This window comes from Salvelinus alpinus, chromosome 1, assembly GCF_045679555.1.
Source record: "Salvelinus alpinus chromosome 1, SLU_Salpinus.1, whole genome shotgun sequence".
Classification (NCBI taxonomy): domain Eukaryota; kingdom Metazoa; phylum Chordata; class Actinopteri; order Salmoniformes; family Salmonidae; genus Salvelinus; species Salvelinus alpinus.
Genome location: NC_092086.1, coordinates 93,283,646 through 93,303,748, shown reverse-complemented (window position 1 = coordinate 93,303,748; position 20,103 = coordinate 93,283,646). Strand labels below are relative to the sequence as shown.

The 20,103-nt window shown below is 40.7% G+C and overlaps 1 protein-coding gene across 2 annotated transcripts in view; it reads right to left on the bottom strand.

Annotated features, from left to right (window-relative positions):
* Positions 1 to 2,079: 2,079 nt before the first annotated feature.
* Positions 2,080 to 20,103, bottom strand: part of LOC139534833 (androgen receptor-like) — a 51,585-nt gene continuing 33,561 nt past the window's right edge. For both annotated transcript variants that reach the window (XM_071334298.1, XM_071334290.1), the window contains exons 4-8: positions 10,614 to 10,892; positions 10,271 to 10,415; positions 4,601 to 4,731; positions 2,867 to 3,018; positions 2,080 to 2,694 (exon numbers count right to left, since the gene is read on the bottom strand). In XM_071334298.1, the coding sequence (XP_071190399.1) occupies positions 2,536 to 2,694; positions 2,867 to 3,018; positions 4,601 to 4,731; positions 10,271 to 10,415; positions 10,614 to 10,892 (866 nt within the window). In that variant the 3' untranslated portion in view covers positions 2,080 to 2,535. The remainder of the gene's footprint in view (positions 2,695 to 2,866; positions 3,019 to 4,600; positions 4,732 to 10,270; positions 10,416 to 10,613; positions 10,893 to 20,103) is intronic.

Sequence of the window (20,103 nt, the reverse complement as noted above, 5' to 3'; positions counted from 1 at the left end):
ACTTTGGACAACTGCTAATGTAAAAATGACTTTATGAAATACATTTCATCGATTGTTCGTAAGGGAAATAGTATATTTATATAAATGCTACTTCTTGAAAATTGCAATGGGGTTTGATTGAATTGAGCTACTTAGATAATTGCAGTCCATTTATAAGAATTATGGTTGTCAACAACAAAAGTTTCTCACATCTCAATTGACAGTAATATGAGTTATAGAGAAAGGGTTTAAGTCACAATGTAAATACAGCTTTATGCACAAACTATTGACGAGATATACACTCAGTGGCCAGTTTTTATTCACTCCTTTCATGAAAATGGTTCTTCCTACCGACAGTGATTCACGTGGCTGTGGCTTGCTGTATAAAGAAGGCAGGCGGGCATTGAGGCATTCAGTTACTGTTCGATTTAATGTTAGGATGGGCAAAACGAGGGACCTAAGCAAATTTGAGCGTGGTATGATTGTCGGTGCCAGGTGCACCAGTTCTTATCCAGAGCGTCTTACAGGAGCAATTAGGGTTAAGTGCCTTGCTTAAGGGCACATGAACAGATTATTCACCTTGTCAGCTCGGAGATTCCAATCTGTCAGTTACTGGCCCAATGCTCTAACCACTAGGATACCACCATTTGCTCAATCAGATGTCGAAGACCATGAAAATGGGATCTTTCTGGAGTTTTGTTTTCAAGATATCTACATGAAGATTTCAGCATTTTAAAGGCATATAATTACATTCTTAATATGATAATGCATTTCACCTAATCTAAAATATGAAACTGTTTGATTTTATGAAGTAATTTAAGCCACAGTTGGCATATAAAAACAAAGACAGGGAATTTGTTGAATTAAACTATTGTTTTGTGCTATCCTTGAATCCAAAGTTTTATTTTGTTGAGGTATCTGAACAAAAATGTCACTCACTTAGTTTGAACTAATGACTATATGAATGGACACCATTCATTCCTATGTGAAGACTCAATAGAGCACTTGAAGCCAAGGAAGTCTGATAAGATTGCGTATCATGCGTACATAACATGCGCAGTTTGAGCTACTCCAGGAAGTGACGTTACAGGCTAGCTCTATGCTGCCCCATCTCATTGAGTAACTAAAGTTGAAGGCTGACTGGGATACTGCAGGCTGGCATTAGCTACTAAATTATCCTTGTGCGATTTTGAAAATAATTGGTTCAGGGACATACATTTGGTGTAATAGAGGCAATTATTGGCACCATGATTGTTATTTTTTTACACGATTGACCACGAAGATTGCTATTTTCCCATTCACTATAATGGGGGATCCTGTTTTCTTCAAACAATGCCTGCAGTACCAAGGTCGGACTTGAACTTCAAGGCTTCAATGAGAAGAGGCATTCGTTCTCCCCTGGCTTGAACATTGTTTGCATTTAATGGACCTCATGATAAAGCAATTGTTGGTGACAAATGGCCACATGAATTTGGCACGCTATTTCCCCCCACTTCTAAAACCAAAGTTCCACCCCTGTTGTTTTCAATAAAGATTAAATCATTCTAACATCTACAAACACATGGCGCATGCACCTCTGTATGTTCTGATGAACTAAAAAATGCAAATATTCAGGCAGAGTTAAACCTTAGAGGATTTTCAGCATTAATAGATTATGAGTATGTTCAGTTTGACCAACTAATTTGGGCACAATACTGTCATGTGTGACGCAAAAGAGTCATCTGAAACTACATGCAGACTAAATGTGCAGAAAATATTCTAAATGCGCAGACTAAATGCGCAGAAAATATTCTGGAAAGTTATTAATTCCAATTGTCTCGCTTTGTGTCTGGAATTAGTTAGTCACTTTGGGTGGATAGATTAAAGTATGACTGTACCATTAGAATTACTGTTTGTTCACTACCTAAATAACTAGCAAGAAAGTTTTAAATACTGTACAATACATGTAGTGATGTATGCATTGTATATGTATATTAAAAATAGCATTCTAGTACACCATAGTCAGTCGGATACAACCGTTGAGTAGTTAGCTAGTAAATACAGATAGACGGTGTATGTAAGAGTATACTGCAAACGACTGTTTCACACTCCTTTTGGTAATTTTTTTTTTGTTGCATAGCACAATCTCATGAAAGTTCCTAAAGTAGAGATATGCATAGCTATGTTTAACTGTTTCTGCATGTTGTTTAGTGTTGTCTTCATCCAGTCAATGGATGATATTCTTCTGATTCTTACATTTGACATAACACTACTAGTCTTGTGTATTTTTTTTTCTTGAAATACAGGACAGATTGGGCTGTCAACAAGGTGACACCTTGCAACTTGAAATAAATGCTAAAACCTTGCTGCCCTTCTGAGAAAATTATCTCAATTATGTCTGATAAGCGGCTAAACTACTGTAATGATACAATGATTTCAGAAATGGTACATTGAGCTATTAGATATAAAAAAAATGGGAGAGAGAGAACATTACAAGGGAAACACAACAGAGCCTTGGCTGAAGTATATAGAGGCAGCTTGGATTGGATTTTTTTCTCAGTATGATGGCAAATCCTGCTACTTGTGGAACAGGATTGGTTTGGCCAAGCCTGCCAGGATCTTTGGCAAATGTACTGAGATTATCTCTGCAATCATCTCTGGAAAGTTGACCTTGGTGGGCAGAGACTGGGCCTGGACAAACAGATCAAATGTAAACTGCTGGAGTTTCCTCACAACCTGGGGGTTGGAAAGATGGACAGAGACAAGACAAGGTTACAATTCTGTCACATTCTACGATTTTGCTTTGGAAAACAAAGTAAGAATTTCATAACTTAGAATGTATGATAAAATCTGCTATGACAACAGAATAAATCAAATACAGTTATTGAGGATGCACATTGTCTCTCACCGGTTGGAGGGAATCCATGAGACGGGTGAGTTGATACAACCTCTGAGAGCAGTTGGACTTCCTTCCGTAGTTAATGACGCGACCAAGTTCATTGATGTAGGTCAGCCGCAATTCATCAAAGTACTTCTGACTCTTAAGACCGTCCACTGGAACTGCAAATGAGACAGCATGTAGTTGTTTTGTCCACAATATTGAATCTCTGTTGTTAAACTATTTTTAAAAAATGCACTGTTTGGTTCCAATGGAAGCTACACTATACTGTATATACTAAAGTATGTGGACATCCCTTCAAATTAGTGGATTTGGCTATTTCAGCCAAACCTGTTACTGACAGGTGTATAAAATCGAGCACACAGCCATGCAATTTCAATAGACCAACATTGGCAGTAGAATGGCCTTACTGAAGAGCTCAGTGATTTTCAATGCGGCACCGTCATAGTGACTTGTTGGAAAGGTGGCATCCTAAGTCAAATTTCTGCCCTGCTAGAGCTGCCCTGGTCAACTGTAAGTCCACTAATTTGAAGCGTTGTCCACATACCTTTGTATATGTAGTCTATATCAACTCCTTCTACTGTCCACAATACATGAACAACAAAAGATTGCTGTTATTGTGAAGTGGAAACTTCTAGGAGCAACAACGGCTCAGCCGTGAAGTGGTAGGCCATGCAAGCTCACAGAACAGGACCGACGAGTGCTGAAGCGCGTAGCGTGTAAAAATTGCCTGTCCTCGTTTGCAACACTCACTACAGAGTTCCAAACTGCTTCTGGAAGCAACATCAGCACAAGAACTGTTCGTCGGGAGCTTCATGAAATGGTATTCCATAGCCGAGCAGCTGCACGCAAGCCTAAAATCACCATAGCGCAATGATGAGTGTCTGCTGGAGTGGTGTAAAGCTTGCCGCCATTGGACATTGGAGCAGTGGAAACGCGTTCTCTGGAGTGATGAACCAATCCCGCTTCACCATCTGGCAGTCCGACGGACGAATCTGGGTTTGGCGGATGCCAGGAGAACACTACCTGCCCCAATGCATAGTGCCAACTATAAAGTTTGGTGGAGGAGGAATAATGGTCTGGGGCTGTTTTTCATGTTTCGGGCTAGGCCCCTTAGTTCCAGTGAAGGGAAACCTTAATGCTACAGCATACAATGACATTCTAGACGATTCTGTGCTTCCAACTTTGTGGCAACTGTTTGGGCAATGCCCTTTCCTGTTTCAGCATTACAATGCCCCCATGCACAAAGTGAGGTCCATGCAGAAATGGTTTGTCAATCGGTGTGGAAGAACTTGACTGACCTGCACAGAGCCCTGACCTCATCCCCATCGAGCACCTTTGGGATGAATTGGAATACCGACTGTGAGTCAGGCCTAATCACCCAACATCAGTGCCCGACCTCACTAATACTCTTGTGGCTGAATGGAAGCAAGGCCCTGCAGCAATGTTCCAACATCTAGTGGAAAGCCTTTCCAGAAGAGTGGAGACTGTTATAGCAGCAAAGGGGGTACCAACTCCATATTAATGCCCATGATTTTGGAATGAGATGTTCGACGAGCAGGTGTGCACATACTTTTGGTCATGTAGTGTATCTCAAATTGTACTCCATTTCAACAGCATTATGAAAATGGCCTAGAGGAAATTGCTTGCAAATCAATTTCATGAAAGAAGAAATACACAATGTGATGCTTTCTATAGTCTGTTAATGGACCTCTCAGCCTTTGTCTGGGCAACAACACTCACTGATGCTGAAGAGGAGCAGGGCCTTCATGCAGAGGAACTCGTCCTGAGTGACTTGCAGCAGGACAAACTCCTGGGAGAGGTGTCTCATCCGTAGGCAGTGATCGAACATGCTAGAGATGTGCATCCGATGGCTGGGGAGACGTGAGAAAAGAGAGGAGGAACAGGGTGAGATAGAGTATATTGAGAATGAGCCAATAAAAAGCCTGGGGGGAATATATTGGGGAATATATTAAGAAAGGGATCATCTGTTGCTATGAGAGATTATGTATAGAGGGGGCAAATAGATGAGAGGATAAGATGGCGAGACCAGTATGTGAAACTTTTGCAATGATTACAAAATTGGCGTCCTCCCTCTTTTTGAAGATAGTTATATGTGACCTTTGACCTACTGCTAAGCGGGAACATCTGGTTGTAATGATGTCATCTCAACCAGTTGTGCCCGCAGGGTATACCGTCTGAATACAGGATTGCAGTGATTGGTACTGAATCTTTATTTTTATTTTTCGTAGTTAATAAAAAAACAAAATATCATGTGGAGATGTAGCTACTGGAAGCTCACACACATTTTTTTGCATAAAGAAGTAGGAATTTCCTTTTTTGGCATCAGACCTGCCTAATTCTCACTTGAATCATAGTTTTTGTGTTTCATAGGCTAAATGACACATTCTGTTAACATCTGACTCAAAAGTGATCTGTTCTTGCAATTTGTAGTCTATGACATTTCAGATCTAGATATGATAAATATTACAAAGTAGTTTGGATGTAGTGAACAATTATTTTCAAAGTAAACTATATTTTACTCAAGGGTAGCTTTAGTGTAGCTTAACTTCTTCCAGTGTGGTAGCTTGGTAAACTATATAATCTTCCCCAACACTACTTATAGTACATGTTAGAATGTTATATTCTCTATATTACTTAGCTACATGGATCAATGCTAATAAGGGTACTCTAGTTCCAACATTTATATTACCAATAATAATGCATTCAATATAGGTAATATACACTACATGACCAAAAGTATGAGGACACCTCCATGTCGAACATCTCATTCCAAACTCATGGACATTAATATGGGGTTGGTCCCCCCCTTTTCTGCTATAACAACCTCCACTCTTCTGGGAAGGCTTTCAAGTAAATGTTTGAACATTGCTGCAAGGACTTGCTTCCATTCAGCCGCAAGAACTTTAGTGAGGTTGGGCACTGTTGTTGGGCGATTGGGTCTGGCTCGCAGTCAGCGTTCCAATTAATCCCAAAGGTGTTCGATGGGGTTGAGGTCAGGACTCCGAGCAGGCCAGTCAATTTATTCCACACGAATCTCAAAAAAAAGATTCTATATGAACCTCGCTTGTGCACGGGGGCATTGTCATGCTGAAACAGGAAAGGACCTTCCCCAAACTGTTACCACAAAGTTGAAAGCACAGTTTCGTCTAGAATGTCATTGTATACTGTTCACTGGAACATAGGGGCCTAGCGCAAACCATGAAAAACAGCCCCAGACCATTATTCCTCCTCCACCAAACTTTACAGTCGGCACTATGCATTGGGGCAGGTAGCGTCTCCTGGCATCCGCTAAACCCAGATTTGTCCATTGGACTGCCAGATGGTGATGCGTGACTCATCACTCTAGAGAACGCATGTCCAATGGCGGCAAGCTTTGCACCACTCCAGCCGACGCTTGTCATTGCGCATGGTGATTTTAGGCTTATGTGCGGCTGCTCGGCCATGGAACACCATTCATTTCATGAAGCTCCCAACAAACAGTTCTTGTTCTGACGTTGCTTCCATAGGCAGTTTGTAACTCGGTAGTGTGTTGCAACCGAGGACAGACTATTTTTGCGTGCTACGATTCAGCACTTGGCGGTCCCGCTCTGTGAGCTTGTGTGGCCTAGATGTTTCCACTTCACAACAACACTTCCAGTTGACCGGGGCAGTTCTAGCAGGGCAGAAATTTGACGAACTGACTTGTTGGAAAGGTGGCATCCTATGACGATGCCACATTGAAAGTCACTGAGCGCTTCAGTAAGGTCATTCTACTGCCAATGTTTGTCTATTGAGATTGCATGATTGTGTGCGCGATTTTATACACCTGTCAGCAACGGGTGTCGCTGAAATAGACAAAACAAACTAATTGAAGGGGGGTCCACATACTTTTGTGTATATATAGTGTAAATCTGTGCACATTCCTCAGTAATGAATTACTTTAAATGTCATTGAACTCCCTCAGTCACCTATGCTACTGGCGTACTCAGTAATATTCAGATCTGAACTAAATATCACTACTTCCCTTCAGAAAGGATTCACACACCTTGACTTTTTCCATATTTTGCTGTGTTTCAGCCTGCATTTAAAATCTATTACATTGAGATTTGTTGTCACTGGCCTACACACAATACCCCATAGTATCAAAGTGGAATTATATTTTTAGAAATGTTTACTAATGAATTACCAATGAAAAGCTGAAGTGTCTTGAGTCATTAAGTATTCAACCCCTTTTGTTATGGTAAGTCTAAATAAGTTCAGGAGTAAAAATGTGCTTGACAAGATACATAATAAGTTGCACTCACTCTGTGTGAAATAATAGTGTTTAGCATGTTTTCGAATGACTACCTCATCTCTGTACCCCACACATACAATTATCTGTAAGGTCCCTCAGTCGAGCAGTGAATTTCATACACAAAGACCAGGAAGGTTTTCCAATGCCTCGCAAAGAAGGGCACCTATTGGTAGATGGGTCAAATTAAAAAAATTAAGCAGACATTGAATATCCCTTTGAGCATGGTGTGTATTAATGCACTACGAAGATACAGGGTCCTAACTAACTCATTTGCCGGAGAGGAAGGAAACCGCTCAGGGATTTCACCATGAGGTCAATGGTGACTTTAAAACAGTTACAATTTAATGGCTTTGATAGGATAAAAATTGAGGATGGATTAACAACATTGTAGTTACTTGACAATACTTACAATGCCTTTGGTGTTTTTACTATTTTGTTGCATTACAACCTGTAATTTAAAATGATTTTTATTTGTAATTTCATGTAATGGACATACACAAAATAGTCCAAATTGGTGAAATACAAAAAAATTACTTGCGTGCATATGTATTCACTCCCTTTGCTATGAAGCCCCTAAATAAGATCTGGTGCAACCAATTACCTTGAAGTCACATAATTAGTTAGATTGCACAAAGGTGGACTTTATTTAAGTGTCACAGGATCTGTCACATGATCTCAGTGTATATATACACCTGTTCTGAAAGGCCCCAGAGTCTGTAACACCACCAAGCAAGCGGCACTATGAAGACCAAGGAGCTCTCCAAACAGGCCAGGGACAAAGTTGTGGAAAAGTACAGATCAGGGTTGGGTTATAAAAAAATATCAGAAACTTTGAACATCGCACGGAGCACCATTAAATCCATTATTAAAAAATGGAAAGAATATGGCACCACAACAAACCTGCCAAGAGAGGGTCGCCCACCAAAACTCATGGACCAGGCAAGGAGGGCATTAATCAGAGAGGCAACAAAGAGACCAAAGATAACCCTGAAGGAGCTGCAAAGTTCCACAGCAGGGATTGGAGTATCTGTCCATAGGACCACTTTAAGCCATACACTCCACAGAGCTGGGCTTTACGGAAGAGTAGCCAGAAAAAAATAACCAAACATGTTTGGTGTTTGCCAAAAAGCATGTGGGAGACTTCCCAAACATATGGAAGAAGGTACTCTTGTCAGATGAGACTAAAATGTAGCTTTTTGGTCATCAAGGAAAATGCTATGTCTGACGCAAACCCAACACCTCTCATCACCCTGAGAACACTATCCCCACAGTGAAGCATAGTGGTGGCAGCTTCATGCTGTGGGGATGTTTTTAATCGGCAGTGACTGGGAAATACAGGGAAATTGTTGAGGGGAAACCTGTTTCAGTCTTACCGAGATTTGGGACTGGGACGGCGGTTCACCTTCCAGCAGGACAATGACCCTAACCATACTGCTAAAGCAACACTCGAGTGGTTTAAGGGGAAACAATTAAATGTCTTGGGATGGCCTAGTCAAAGCCCAGACCTCAATCCAATTGAGAATCTGTGGTATGACTTAAAGATGTACACCAGTAGAATCCATCCAACTTGAAGGAGCTGGAGCAGGTTTGCCTTGAAGAATGGGCAAAAATTCAAGTGGCTAGATGTGCCAAGCTGATAGAGACATAGTCCAAGAGACTTGCAGCTGCAAAAGGTGGTTCTACAAAGTATTGACTTTGGGGGGTGAATAGTTATGCACGCTCAAGTTCTGTTTTCTTGTCTTATTTCTTGTTTGTTTTACAATTTTGCATCTTCAAAGTGGTAGGCATGTTGTGTAAATCAAATGATACAAACCCCCCAAAAATCTATTTTAATTCCAGGGTGTAAGGCAACAAAATAGGAAAAACGCCAAGGGGAGGTGAATACTTTCGCAAGCCACTGTACCTAAGTGACCGAGTGAATAGAAGGAAGCCTGTGCAGAATAAACATGCACCCTGTTTGTGACAAGGCACTAAAGTAATACTGCAAAAAATGTGGCAAAGCAATTCACTTTTTGTCCTGAATACAAAGTGTTTTGTTTGGGGCAAATCCAATACAACACATTACTGAGTACCATATTTTCAAGCATAGTGGTGGCTGCATCATGTTATGGGTATGCTTGTAATCGTTAACGACTGGGGAGCTTTTCAGGATAAAAACGAAATGGAGCTAAGCACAGGCAAAATCCTAGAGGAAAACATGTTTCTACCAGACACGGGGAGATGAATTCACCTTTCAGCAGAACAATAACCTAAAACACCAAGCCAAATCTACACAGGAGTTGCTTACCAAGAAGACAGTGAATGTTCCGGAGTGGCCGAGTCACAGTTTTGACTTAAATATGCTTGAAAATCTATGGCAAGACTTGAAAATGGTTGTCTAGCAATGATCAACAACCAATTTGACAGAGCTGAGAATAATGGGCAAATATTGTACAATCCAGGTGTGCAAAGCTCTTAGAGAATTACTGAGCAAGACTCACAGCTGTAATCACTGCCAAAGATGATTCTACCATGTATTGACTCGGCTGTGAATACTTATGTAAATTTGATATTTCTGTATTTCATTTAAAATACATTTGCAAAAAATTCTAAAAACATGTTTTCACTTTGTCATTATTGGGTATTGTGTGTAGATGGGTGAGAGAGAAAATATATATTAATCCAGGCTGTAAGACAAATACATTTGGAATAAGTCCAGGGGTATGAATACTTTCTGAAGACACTGTATGATTGAAGGCAAAAACAAATCTAATATTCCTCAGGACTTTCCATGTGACAAAAGAACACCGAACAAGGAAATTAAATATAAATGTTACTGAAAGCCAGGTTTGTAAGCCCTTGTGCACATCTAATTCTAGACATATCAGTGAGAAAGATAGACCGAGAGTGAGCAGGAGGTAGCGAGGGAGAAAGAGTGAGAGAAAAAAGAGAGAGAAACAGAGACAGAAAGAGATGGACAAAAAAATGAAAATTGGTATCTGCCATACTTATTACAGCCAACTCACTGGAGGAAATCTCCACCAACAAAATGGGGACAACGCTGAGTTGGTGGCCCTGGTGGTAATAAGGTAATTTAGCGGAGATAATTGAATTCACTATCACATCGTATCACATACTCATTGAAAACAAGGTCCGGGGCGAAATAGAGCATTCTGCCGTTGGCATTCTTGTAGGACCTCCATCCCAAGCCGAACACCATCACCCCCATCCATGAATGCTGGATGACTGTCATCTGGTCATCCACATGCAGATTCCGAAAACCTGAGAAGAAAATGAATAACCACATGGAAATGGATAACAATCATTGATTAGAATATAATTATCATAATATGATACATGCCTTCTCTACCTCCAATGTGCTGCAATGCCATTGCAAACTTGTTATAAATAAAATGTCATCTTCTAAACAATTAATCAAGAACAACATGGAAATACATTTCTTCTATTCCAGTACTGTACCTGGCAAGCCTTTGGCCCACTTGACCACTTTGACAAGTTGGCGCTCCCCAAGTTCGTTGAGGCTGGTGAGCAGCGCTGCAGCTGAGTCCGGCTGGCATTGGTCATGTCCCGCATTTACCACCTCTGGCTCAATGGATTCCAAGATGTTAAGGAACACCAGCTGGGAATGGAAGCTCAGGCCGGATTGGGGAGAGACTCCCTGGATGGTATCAGTGGGGCCTTGGGTGGGCAGATCCTCCTCCGGACTCTTCAGCTGTACAATCTTCTTCAGTTTACGTGCTACATAAGGTCAAGAAATGGGACACGGATGAGTAATGGTAGAAGAATAGTGTAATATTTGGTGCAGCTGTTGTGAGAGAAAAATTACAAGATTGTTATAATACTGTTTATGCATCTCTAATAGCTTTGATTCTCTTATCTCTGTCTATGGGACTGAGTTGGGCCTCTGGAGCTTGAGCTGACTATTGATTCATGACTTGGTGATAAAAACCTACAGCTGGCATTCCATAGATAAGATGTGGTGTGTATGACCCGAGATAGAGATAGCCTGGAGGAGTAGAACAATCCCTTATTGCGTCTAATCATTCTTGCATCTGGGAAATGGCACCGGGTGTAGATGACCACAGGAGATTAACCCAAGGTGGCTTATGATGCCCCCCGATCAGCATTGGAGGGGTGGAACCAGCCCTGGCTAAGCATTTTTAGGTCTCCTATAGAAGATCTCTGTTTTTTCATTAAAGGTTAAACTCTCAGCAACACACCTGAGAGTGTGCGGTAGACCAGCTTCATTATTGCAATAATTAATCAATATTAAATAAAGATGATTGTTTGAAGAAATTACAAAGTCTCTCTCAGTTTTCATGAATTTCCACAACACTGTTAACAATTTTCAAATCAGAGGAAAGGAAAACGTGAGAGGAATGAAAGTTTAAATATAACAAAAGAACAACAGAGAAGGACGTACCAAGGGAGAGCATACTCTTGACAGGTGAGACTGTAAGAAGATATGTCACACTGTAAGCTATAGTGAAAAGCCAACTTGTTTCAAATAATATCCCATTCAAAGTTTAATTATGATATACAGTGCATTCGGAAAGTATTCAGACTCCTTGACTAAATACAATGTTTCCACATAAATCTACACACAATACCCCATAATGACAAAGTGAAAACAGGTTTTTAGAATTGTTTGCTAATTTATATTTTTAAATATAAAAAATCTATCACATTTACATAAGTATGCAGACCCTTTAACTCAGTACTTTGTTGAAGCACCTTTGGCAGCAATTACAGCATCAAGTCTTATTGGGTATGACGCTACAAGCTTGGCACACCTGTATTTGGGGAATTTATTTTTTAAATTATAAAAAAAAAAACTGAAATATCAATTTACATAAGTATAGAGACTAGAAATTGAGCTCAGGTGCATCCTGTTTCCATTACAAATCCTTGAGCTGTTTCTCCAACTTAGTTTCAGTCCACCTGTGGTAAATTCAATTGATTGGACATGATTTGGAAAGGCACACACCTGTCTATATAAGGTCCTACAGTTGACTGTGCATGTTGGAGCAAAAACCAGGCCATGAGGTTGAAGGAATTGTCCGTAGAGCTCCAAGACAGGATTGTTTTGAGGCACAGATCTGGGTAAGAGTACCAAAACATTTCGGCAGCATTGAAGGTCCCTAAGAACACAGTGGCCTCCATCATTCTTAAATGGAAGAAGTTTGGAACCACCAAGACTCTCCCTAGAGCTGGCCGCCCGACCAAACTGAGCAATCGTTCCTCTGTGGAGATGGGAGAACCTTCCAGAAGGACATCTATCTCTGCAGCACTCCACGAATCAGGCGTTTATGGTAGTGGTCAGACGGAAGCCACTCCTCAGTAAAAAGCTTATGACAGCCCGCTTGGAGTTTGCCAAAAGGCACCTAATGGACTCTCAGACCATGAGAAACAAGATTTTTTGGTCTGATAAACCAAGATTGAACTCTTTGGACTGAATGCCAAGCGTCACGTCTGGAGGAAACCTGGCACCATCCTTATGGTGAATCATGGTAGTGGCAGCTTCATGCTGTGGGGATGTTTTTCAGTGGCAGGGACTGAGACACTAATCAGGATCGAGGGAAAGATGAATGGAGCAAAGTACAGAGAGATCCTTGATGAAAACCTGCTCCAGAGTGCTCAAGACCTCAGACTGGGGTGAAGGTTCACCTTCCAACAGGAAAACGACCTTAAGCACACAGCCAAGACAACGCAGGAGTGGTTTCGGGACAAGTCCCTGAATGTCCTTGAGTGGCCCAGCCAGTGCCTGGACTTGAACCTGATCAAAAATCTCTGTATAGATCCTGAAAATAGTGTGCAACAACGCTTCCATTCCAACCTGACAGAGCTTGAGAGGATCTGCAGAGAAGAATGGGAGAAACTCCACAAATACACTGTGCCAAGCTTGTAGCGTAATACGCAAGAAAATGTGAGGCTGTAATCACTGCCAATGGTGTTTCAACAAAGTACTGAGTATAAGGGTCTAAACACTTATGTAAATTATATATACAGTACCAGTCAAAAGTTTGGACACCTACTCATTCAAGGGTTTTATATATTTTTACAATTTTCTACATTGTAAAAAAGTGAAGACATCAAAACAATGAAATAACACCTATGGAATCATGTAGTGACGAAAAAAAGTGTTTACAGTTGAAGTCGGAAGTTAACATACTGTTACGGGTGTGTACTGGAGACGAAGTCAGGTGCAGGAGAGCAGAGTGTAGTTAACAGGCGCACTTTTTATTCCGGTCCAAACGAAAGCACATAAGTACATAAACGTACCCAAAACACGGAACATGAACAAAAGTCTGGCGCATGACAATACCCACATAACATAAAACAATTTCACACAAAGACATGGAGGGGGAACAGAGGACTAAATACATTCAGTGTGATTAGGGAATGAAAACCAGGTGTGTATGGAACAAGACAAAACAAATGGAAATATGAAATGGAGCGGCGATGGCTAGAAAGCCGGTGACGTCGATCGCCGAACGCCGCCCGAACAAGGAGAGGGGCCGACTTCGGCGGAAGTCGTGAAACATACACTTAGGTTGGAGTCATTAAAACTCGTTTTTCAACCACTCCACAGATTTCTTGTTAACCTCTCTAGGGTATGAAAGATGGTAGCGTCTCACCTCAGAAATAGTCATCATAAATGTTGATGAAAATACAAGTGTTACACATTGAATTTTAGATCCACTTCTCCTTAATGCAACCGCTGTGTCAGATTTCAAAAAAACTTTACGGAAAAAGCAAACCATGCAATAATCTGAGTACAGCGCTCAGACGACAAATCAACCCAAAGAGATATCCGCCATGTTGGAGTCAACATAAGTCAGAAATAGCATTATAAATATTCACTCACCTTTGATGATCTTCATCAGAATGCACTCGCAGGAATCCCAGTTCCACAATAAATGTTTGTTTTGTTCGATAATGTCCATCATTTATGTCCAAATTCCTCCTTGATGTTTGCGTGTTCAGTACACAATCTAAACTCACGACGCGCGTGCAAGTCCAGCTGAAAGTACGGACGAAAAGTCCAAAAAGTTCCGTTACAGTCCGTAGAAACATGTCAAACGATGTATAGAATAAATTTTTAGGATGTTTTTAACATAAATCTTCAATAATGTTCCAACCGGAATTCCTTTGTCTTCAGCAATCCAATGGAACGCAGCTAACTCTCACATGAATGCGCATGGTCAGCGCATGGTCAGCTTGTGGGACTCTGGGAGAGACCTTACTCAATCTCCTCTCATTCGCCCCCACTTCACAGTAGAAGCATCAAACAAGGTTCTAAAGACTGTTGACATCAAGTGGAAGCCTTAGGAAGTGCAACATGACCCCATTTCCACTGTATCTTGGATAAGCAAAGAGTTGAAAACCTACAAACCTCAGATTTCCCACTTCCTGGTTGGATTTTTTCTCAGGTTTCTGCCTGCCATATGAGTTCTGTTATACTCACAGACATCATTCAAACAGTTTTAGAAACGTCAGAGTGTTTTCTATCCAAATCTACTAATAATATACATATCCTAGGATCTGGGCCTGAGTAGCAGGCAGTTTACTCTGGGCACGCTTTTCATCCGGACGTGAAACTACTGCCCCCTACCCCAAAGAAGTTAACGAACTATAGTTTTGGCAGGTCGGTTAGGACATATACTTTGTGCATGAGACAAGTCATTTTTCCAACAATTGTTTACAGACAGATTATTTCACTTATAATTCACTGTATCACAATTTCAGTGGGTCAGAAGTTTACATACAAGTTAAGTTTAAACAGTTATATTTTTCTTTCATCAGACCAGAGGACATTTCTCCAAAAAGTACAATCTTTGTCCTCATGTGCAGTTGATAACCGTAGTCTTTTTTATGACAGTTTTGGAGCAGTGGCTTCTTCCTTGCTGAGTGGCCTTTCAGGTTATGTTGATATAGGACTCGTTTTACTGTGGATATAGATACTTTTGTACCTGTTTCCTCCAGCATCTTCACAAGGTCCTTTGCTGTTGTTCTGGGAATGATTTGCATTTTTCGCACCAAAGTACTTTCATCTCTAGTAGATAGAACGCGTCTCCTTCCTGAGCAGTATGTCAGCGGCGTGGTCCCATGGTGTCCCATTGCGTACTATTGTTTGTACAGATGAACGTGGTACTTTCAGGCGTTTGGAAATTGCTCCCAAGGATGTACCAGACTTGTGGAGGTCTACAATCTTTTTTCTGAGGTCTTGGCTGATTTATTTTGATTTTCCCATGACGTCAAGCTAAGAGGCACTGAGTTTGAAGGTAGGCCTTAAAATACATCCACAGGTACACCTCCAATTTACTACAATGACTGTCAATTAGCCTCTCAGAAGGTTCTAAAGACATCATTTTCTGGAATTTTCCAAGGTGTTTAAAGGCACAGTCAACTTAGTGTATGTAAACTTCTGACCCACTGGAATTGTGATACAGTGAATTATAAGTTAAATCATCTGTCTGTAAACAGTTGTTGGAAAAATTACTTGTGTACTGCACAAAGTAGATGTCCTAACCGACTTGCCAAAATTATAGTTTGTTGACAAGAAATTTGTGGAGTGGTTGAAAAACAAGTTTTAATGACTCCAACCTAAGTGTATGTAAACTTCCGACTTCAACTGTATATAACCCACCATTCACTCAATATAATTATTTCTGCCAGATAACACCGTGGGGTTGCTGAGCTCTAGGTTCACACGGTTATTTCAGCTGCCTCTATATTTATTTTATTTATTAACTAGGCAGGTCAGTTAAGAACAAATTCTTATTTTCAATGACAGCCTAGGAACAGTGGGTTATAACTGCCTTGTTCAAGGGCAGAATGACTGATTTTTACCTTGTCAGCTTGGGGATTCGATCTTGCAACCTTTCGGTTACTAGTCCAATGCTCTAACCACTAGGCTACCTGCCGCTCCGTGCTTGGCACTTGCGTGGGAGTGTGAGTGACAGAGAAATACTAATTGTTGCTTCCCAACTATCGGATCAATAACCTAATAGGCATTTCAAATACTCTAACTATAACCGTATGGCTAAGAGACATCCTCGCTGCTTTTACAAAGTTTTGTTGAAGTCTAAGGTGAGAATAGTTTTTCTGTGCATAGTTATTTCTCAGGTCAGTAGTTTAGTTCATCACAGTGGGACACTAGATGGAATCTAGAGGATAAGGGATCTTCAGTCTGCTTCCCCGTTTATCCCAGGCTTAAGAAGCCCCTGAATCATTGACTAATGATGTCCCTCAACATGTGGTGCATGCATAGTTGCTCTAACCTGGATGCAATCATGGGAACTTGAGACTTCATCTTCTCAGTCTTTGTGTTTGTGACATTAACGAAGGGCGTTATGCTTAAAACATGCATAGTAATATTGATAACAGTATTATTCAACAAATTATTAATATAATAAATTAGTAACAATTATGAATTTGCTCAGTGTGTGCCTCAACAGGCTTGGCCCCCACTACCACTACCCTCCTCAAAGGCACTAGGTCATGGCTCTGAGAACTATTTCAATTCTAGCTTGGCATATCGCTTTATGAGCACAGGCCCAGAATAGATCTGTCCAGCTCTTATACAGTATACTGTACATGTGAACACCTGTTTTAACCCTCTCAGAGCCTATTCATGTGAAATACATGTTTGGAAGCAATTGTAAAGATAATGGTGGAGAAATCATTGCATATTAATCCCCAAAACGTATCATGTACTACCAATACTTTATCTAGCTAAGCCATCCATAGAAACACAGCCACAGGAAAGGAAAAATCTTATCTTGAATATTACCATAATTGTTCCAAATGCATAAAATATAAATACACCAGGGCAAGGGATGACACATGGTCATGCATTTAGTGTCACACATGTTTGAGAGTTGAATTGTTAAAAGAGTCCAATGTTCCACAGAGAAAAAATATACCAGTTGTGAAGGATAACTAGGTGAGCAATGTGAGAGGGAGGATTGTATGTTGGCTAGGGAATCAATGGCCATAGCAACAGTGGGCAGAGCATTTGGTAAGGTCACACTTGGCTAAGTCAATGGGCACACCATGTCACAGGGATACACCTTGATATTATTAGCAGCTGAACAAATGTAGCAATCATTTACTGTACTGTTACAGTATTATAATGGATGTACTTCAACACAGCAAACAAATTGTTTCCATATATTAACGTTGGGACTAGTGTACTTTGTAATGTGTTATGCTGTTTTTCTATAAGTGTCTACCAGGGGTACAGTGCCGTGAAAAAGTATTTGCCCACTTTCTGTTTTTTCTATATTTGCATATTCTTTACACTGAATGGCTATCAGATCTTCAACCAAAACTTAATATTAGATAAAGGAAACCTGAGTGAACAAATAACACATTTGTATACTTATTTAATTAGCAAAGTTATACAGCACCCAATGCCCCTGTGGGAAAAAGTTATTGCCCCCTTACACTGGTTGTGCCACCTTTAGCTGCAATGACTGCAACCAAACACTTTCTTGTGGTTGTTGATCAAAATTCCTCCATGGCTGTGGAGGAATTTTGGCCCACTCTTCCATGCAGAACTGCTTTAACTAAGCAACATTTGAGGGGTTTTGAGCATGAACTGCTCATTTCAGGTCCTGCTATAACATTGGGTTTAGGTCTGGACTTTGGCTAGGCCATTCCAAAATGTTATATTTCTTGCTTTTCAGCCATTCTGATGTAGATTTGCTTGTGTGTTTTGGATCATTGTCTTGCTGCATGTCCCAGCTGCACTTAAGCTTCAGCTCATGGAGGGATGGCCTGACATTCTCCTTTAGAACTCTCTGATACAGACCAGATTTCATGGTTCTTTCAATGATGGCAAGTCATCCAGGTCCTGAGGCAGCAAAGCATCCCCAAACCATCACACTACCACCACCATGCTTGACCATTGGTATGAGGTTCTTACTATGGAATGCAGTGTTTGGTTTTTGCCAGACATAACGAGACTCATGTCGTTAAAAAGTCGACTCAAGTTTGCCAAAACGCATCTATCAAGACTGGTCAAGTCTTTTGGAAGAATGTTATATGGGTAGATGCCCCAAACTTGTTGGACGACATGATTCCCCTTATGTCTGGCGAAAACCAAACACTGTCCAAAAATAGATGAAGCAACTGCAGATTGCCCCTTTAAGGAAATGTAGAGTGAACCATCGGTGCACCCTTGGATCCCAGTATTATTGTTCATTTATTTTTTCAATCTGCGTAATGAAAAGTGCCTCAGTAGCTGAATCATAATAAGCTGGTAAATCATGACATTTCTATTTCAGATGTAATAAATAACCCTTCATGTAATTTAGAGAAAGAAAATCATTAAAACATTCCTCCAAGGATTCACAAATATATTAACAATTTTAGTATCTTATCTTGGCACTGATCTTTGCATAACACATAGTAAATAGGTCAGGTTAAGATCTACGCCTCCTTCAAACTGATGCCAACCCAAACAAAGGCAGCCAAGGCATGAGTTCTCTCTGTAACTCACCCAATTTAGAGGAAATCTAAACATATACAATATACTGATTTCCACAATCTTTATGGAATGGCTCAGACGAGTGGAGGATATCTATTAATTAAGAGGTACACATGGCATTTGGTATTATTTCAGATTTGTAGGTATAGCTCAACAATGTCAAGCTGAATACTTGAGCGCCACTGAGTGTACAAAACATAACACTTCCTAATATTGAGTTGCACTATACATGGACTATACAAGGTGTCGAAAGCATTCCAGAAGGATGCTGGCCCATGTTGACTACAATGCTTCCCACAGTTGTGTCAAGTTGGCTGGATGTCCTTTGGGTGGTGGAACATGCTTGATACACATGGGAAACTGTTCACCGTACATTGCAGTTCTTGACACACTGAAACCTGCGCGCATGGCACCAACTATCATACCCCGTTTAAATATTTTGTCTTGCCCATTCACCCTCAATGGCACACATACACAATTCATGTCTCAATTGTCTCACGGCTTAAAAATCCTTCTTTAACCGGTCTCCTCCCCTTCATCTACACTGATTTGAAGTGGATTTAACAAGTGACATCAATAAGGGATCATAGCTTTTACCTTGATTCACCTGGTTAGTCTACAGTTGAAGTCAGAAGTTTACATACACCTTAGCCAAATACATTTAAAAACTCAGTTTTTCACAATTCCTGACATTTAATCCTAGTAAAAAGACCCTGTCTTAGGTCAGTTAGGATCACCACTTTATTTTAAGAATGTGAAATGTCAGAACAATAGTAGAGAGAATGATTTATTTCAGCTTTTATTTCTTTCATCACATTCCCAGTGGGTCAGAAGTTTAGAATTTGGTAGCATTGCCTTTAAATTGTTTAACTTGGGTCAAACATTTCGGGAAGACTTCCACAAGCTTCCCACAATAACTTGGGTGAATTTTGGCCCATTCCTCCTGACAGAGCTGGAGTAACTGAGTCACGTTTGTAGGCCTCCATGCTCACACACGCTTTTTCAGTTCTGCCCACACATTTTCTACGGGATTGAGGTCAGGGCTTTGTGATGGCCACTCCAATACCTTTTTTTGCCACAACTTTGGAAGTATGCTTGGGGTCATTTTTTATTTGGAAGACCCATTTGCGACCAAGCTGTAACTTCCTGACTGATGTCAGTGAGGAGTGCGTAATGCTGGGGAGCCTGGCGCCTTTGAACGTCAGGGAGGGGGAGCTGGAGAAGGCGTGACAATATACATTGACACATTTTCATGAAGGTAATGGTGAACTAACATATGCTAGCACAGTCAAACAAATCTTTGGCACTTGCTTGTTACTTTCCTGCACAAAGTTTTGTTAGAGATTTCTACACACTCTTCAAAAACATTGAATTCATCATGGTATTTAAATTGCCCACCAAGGCAAATGCAGAGAGGAAGGTTTAATGATCCGTTGGATAATGGGAAAAGGT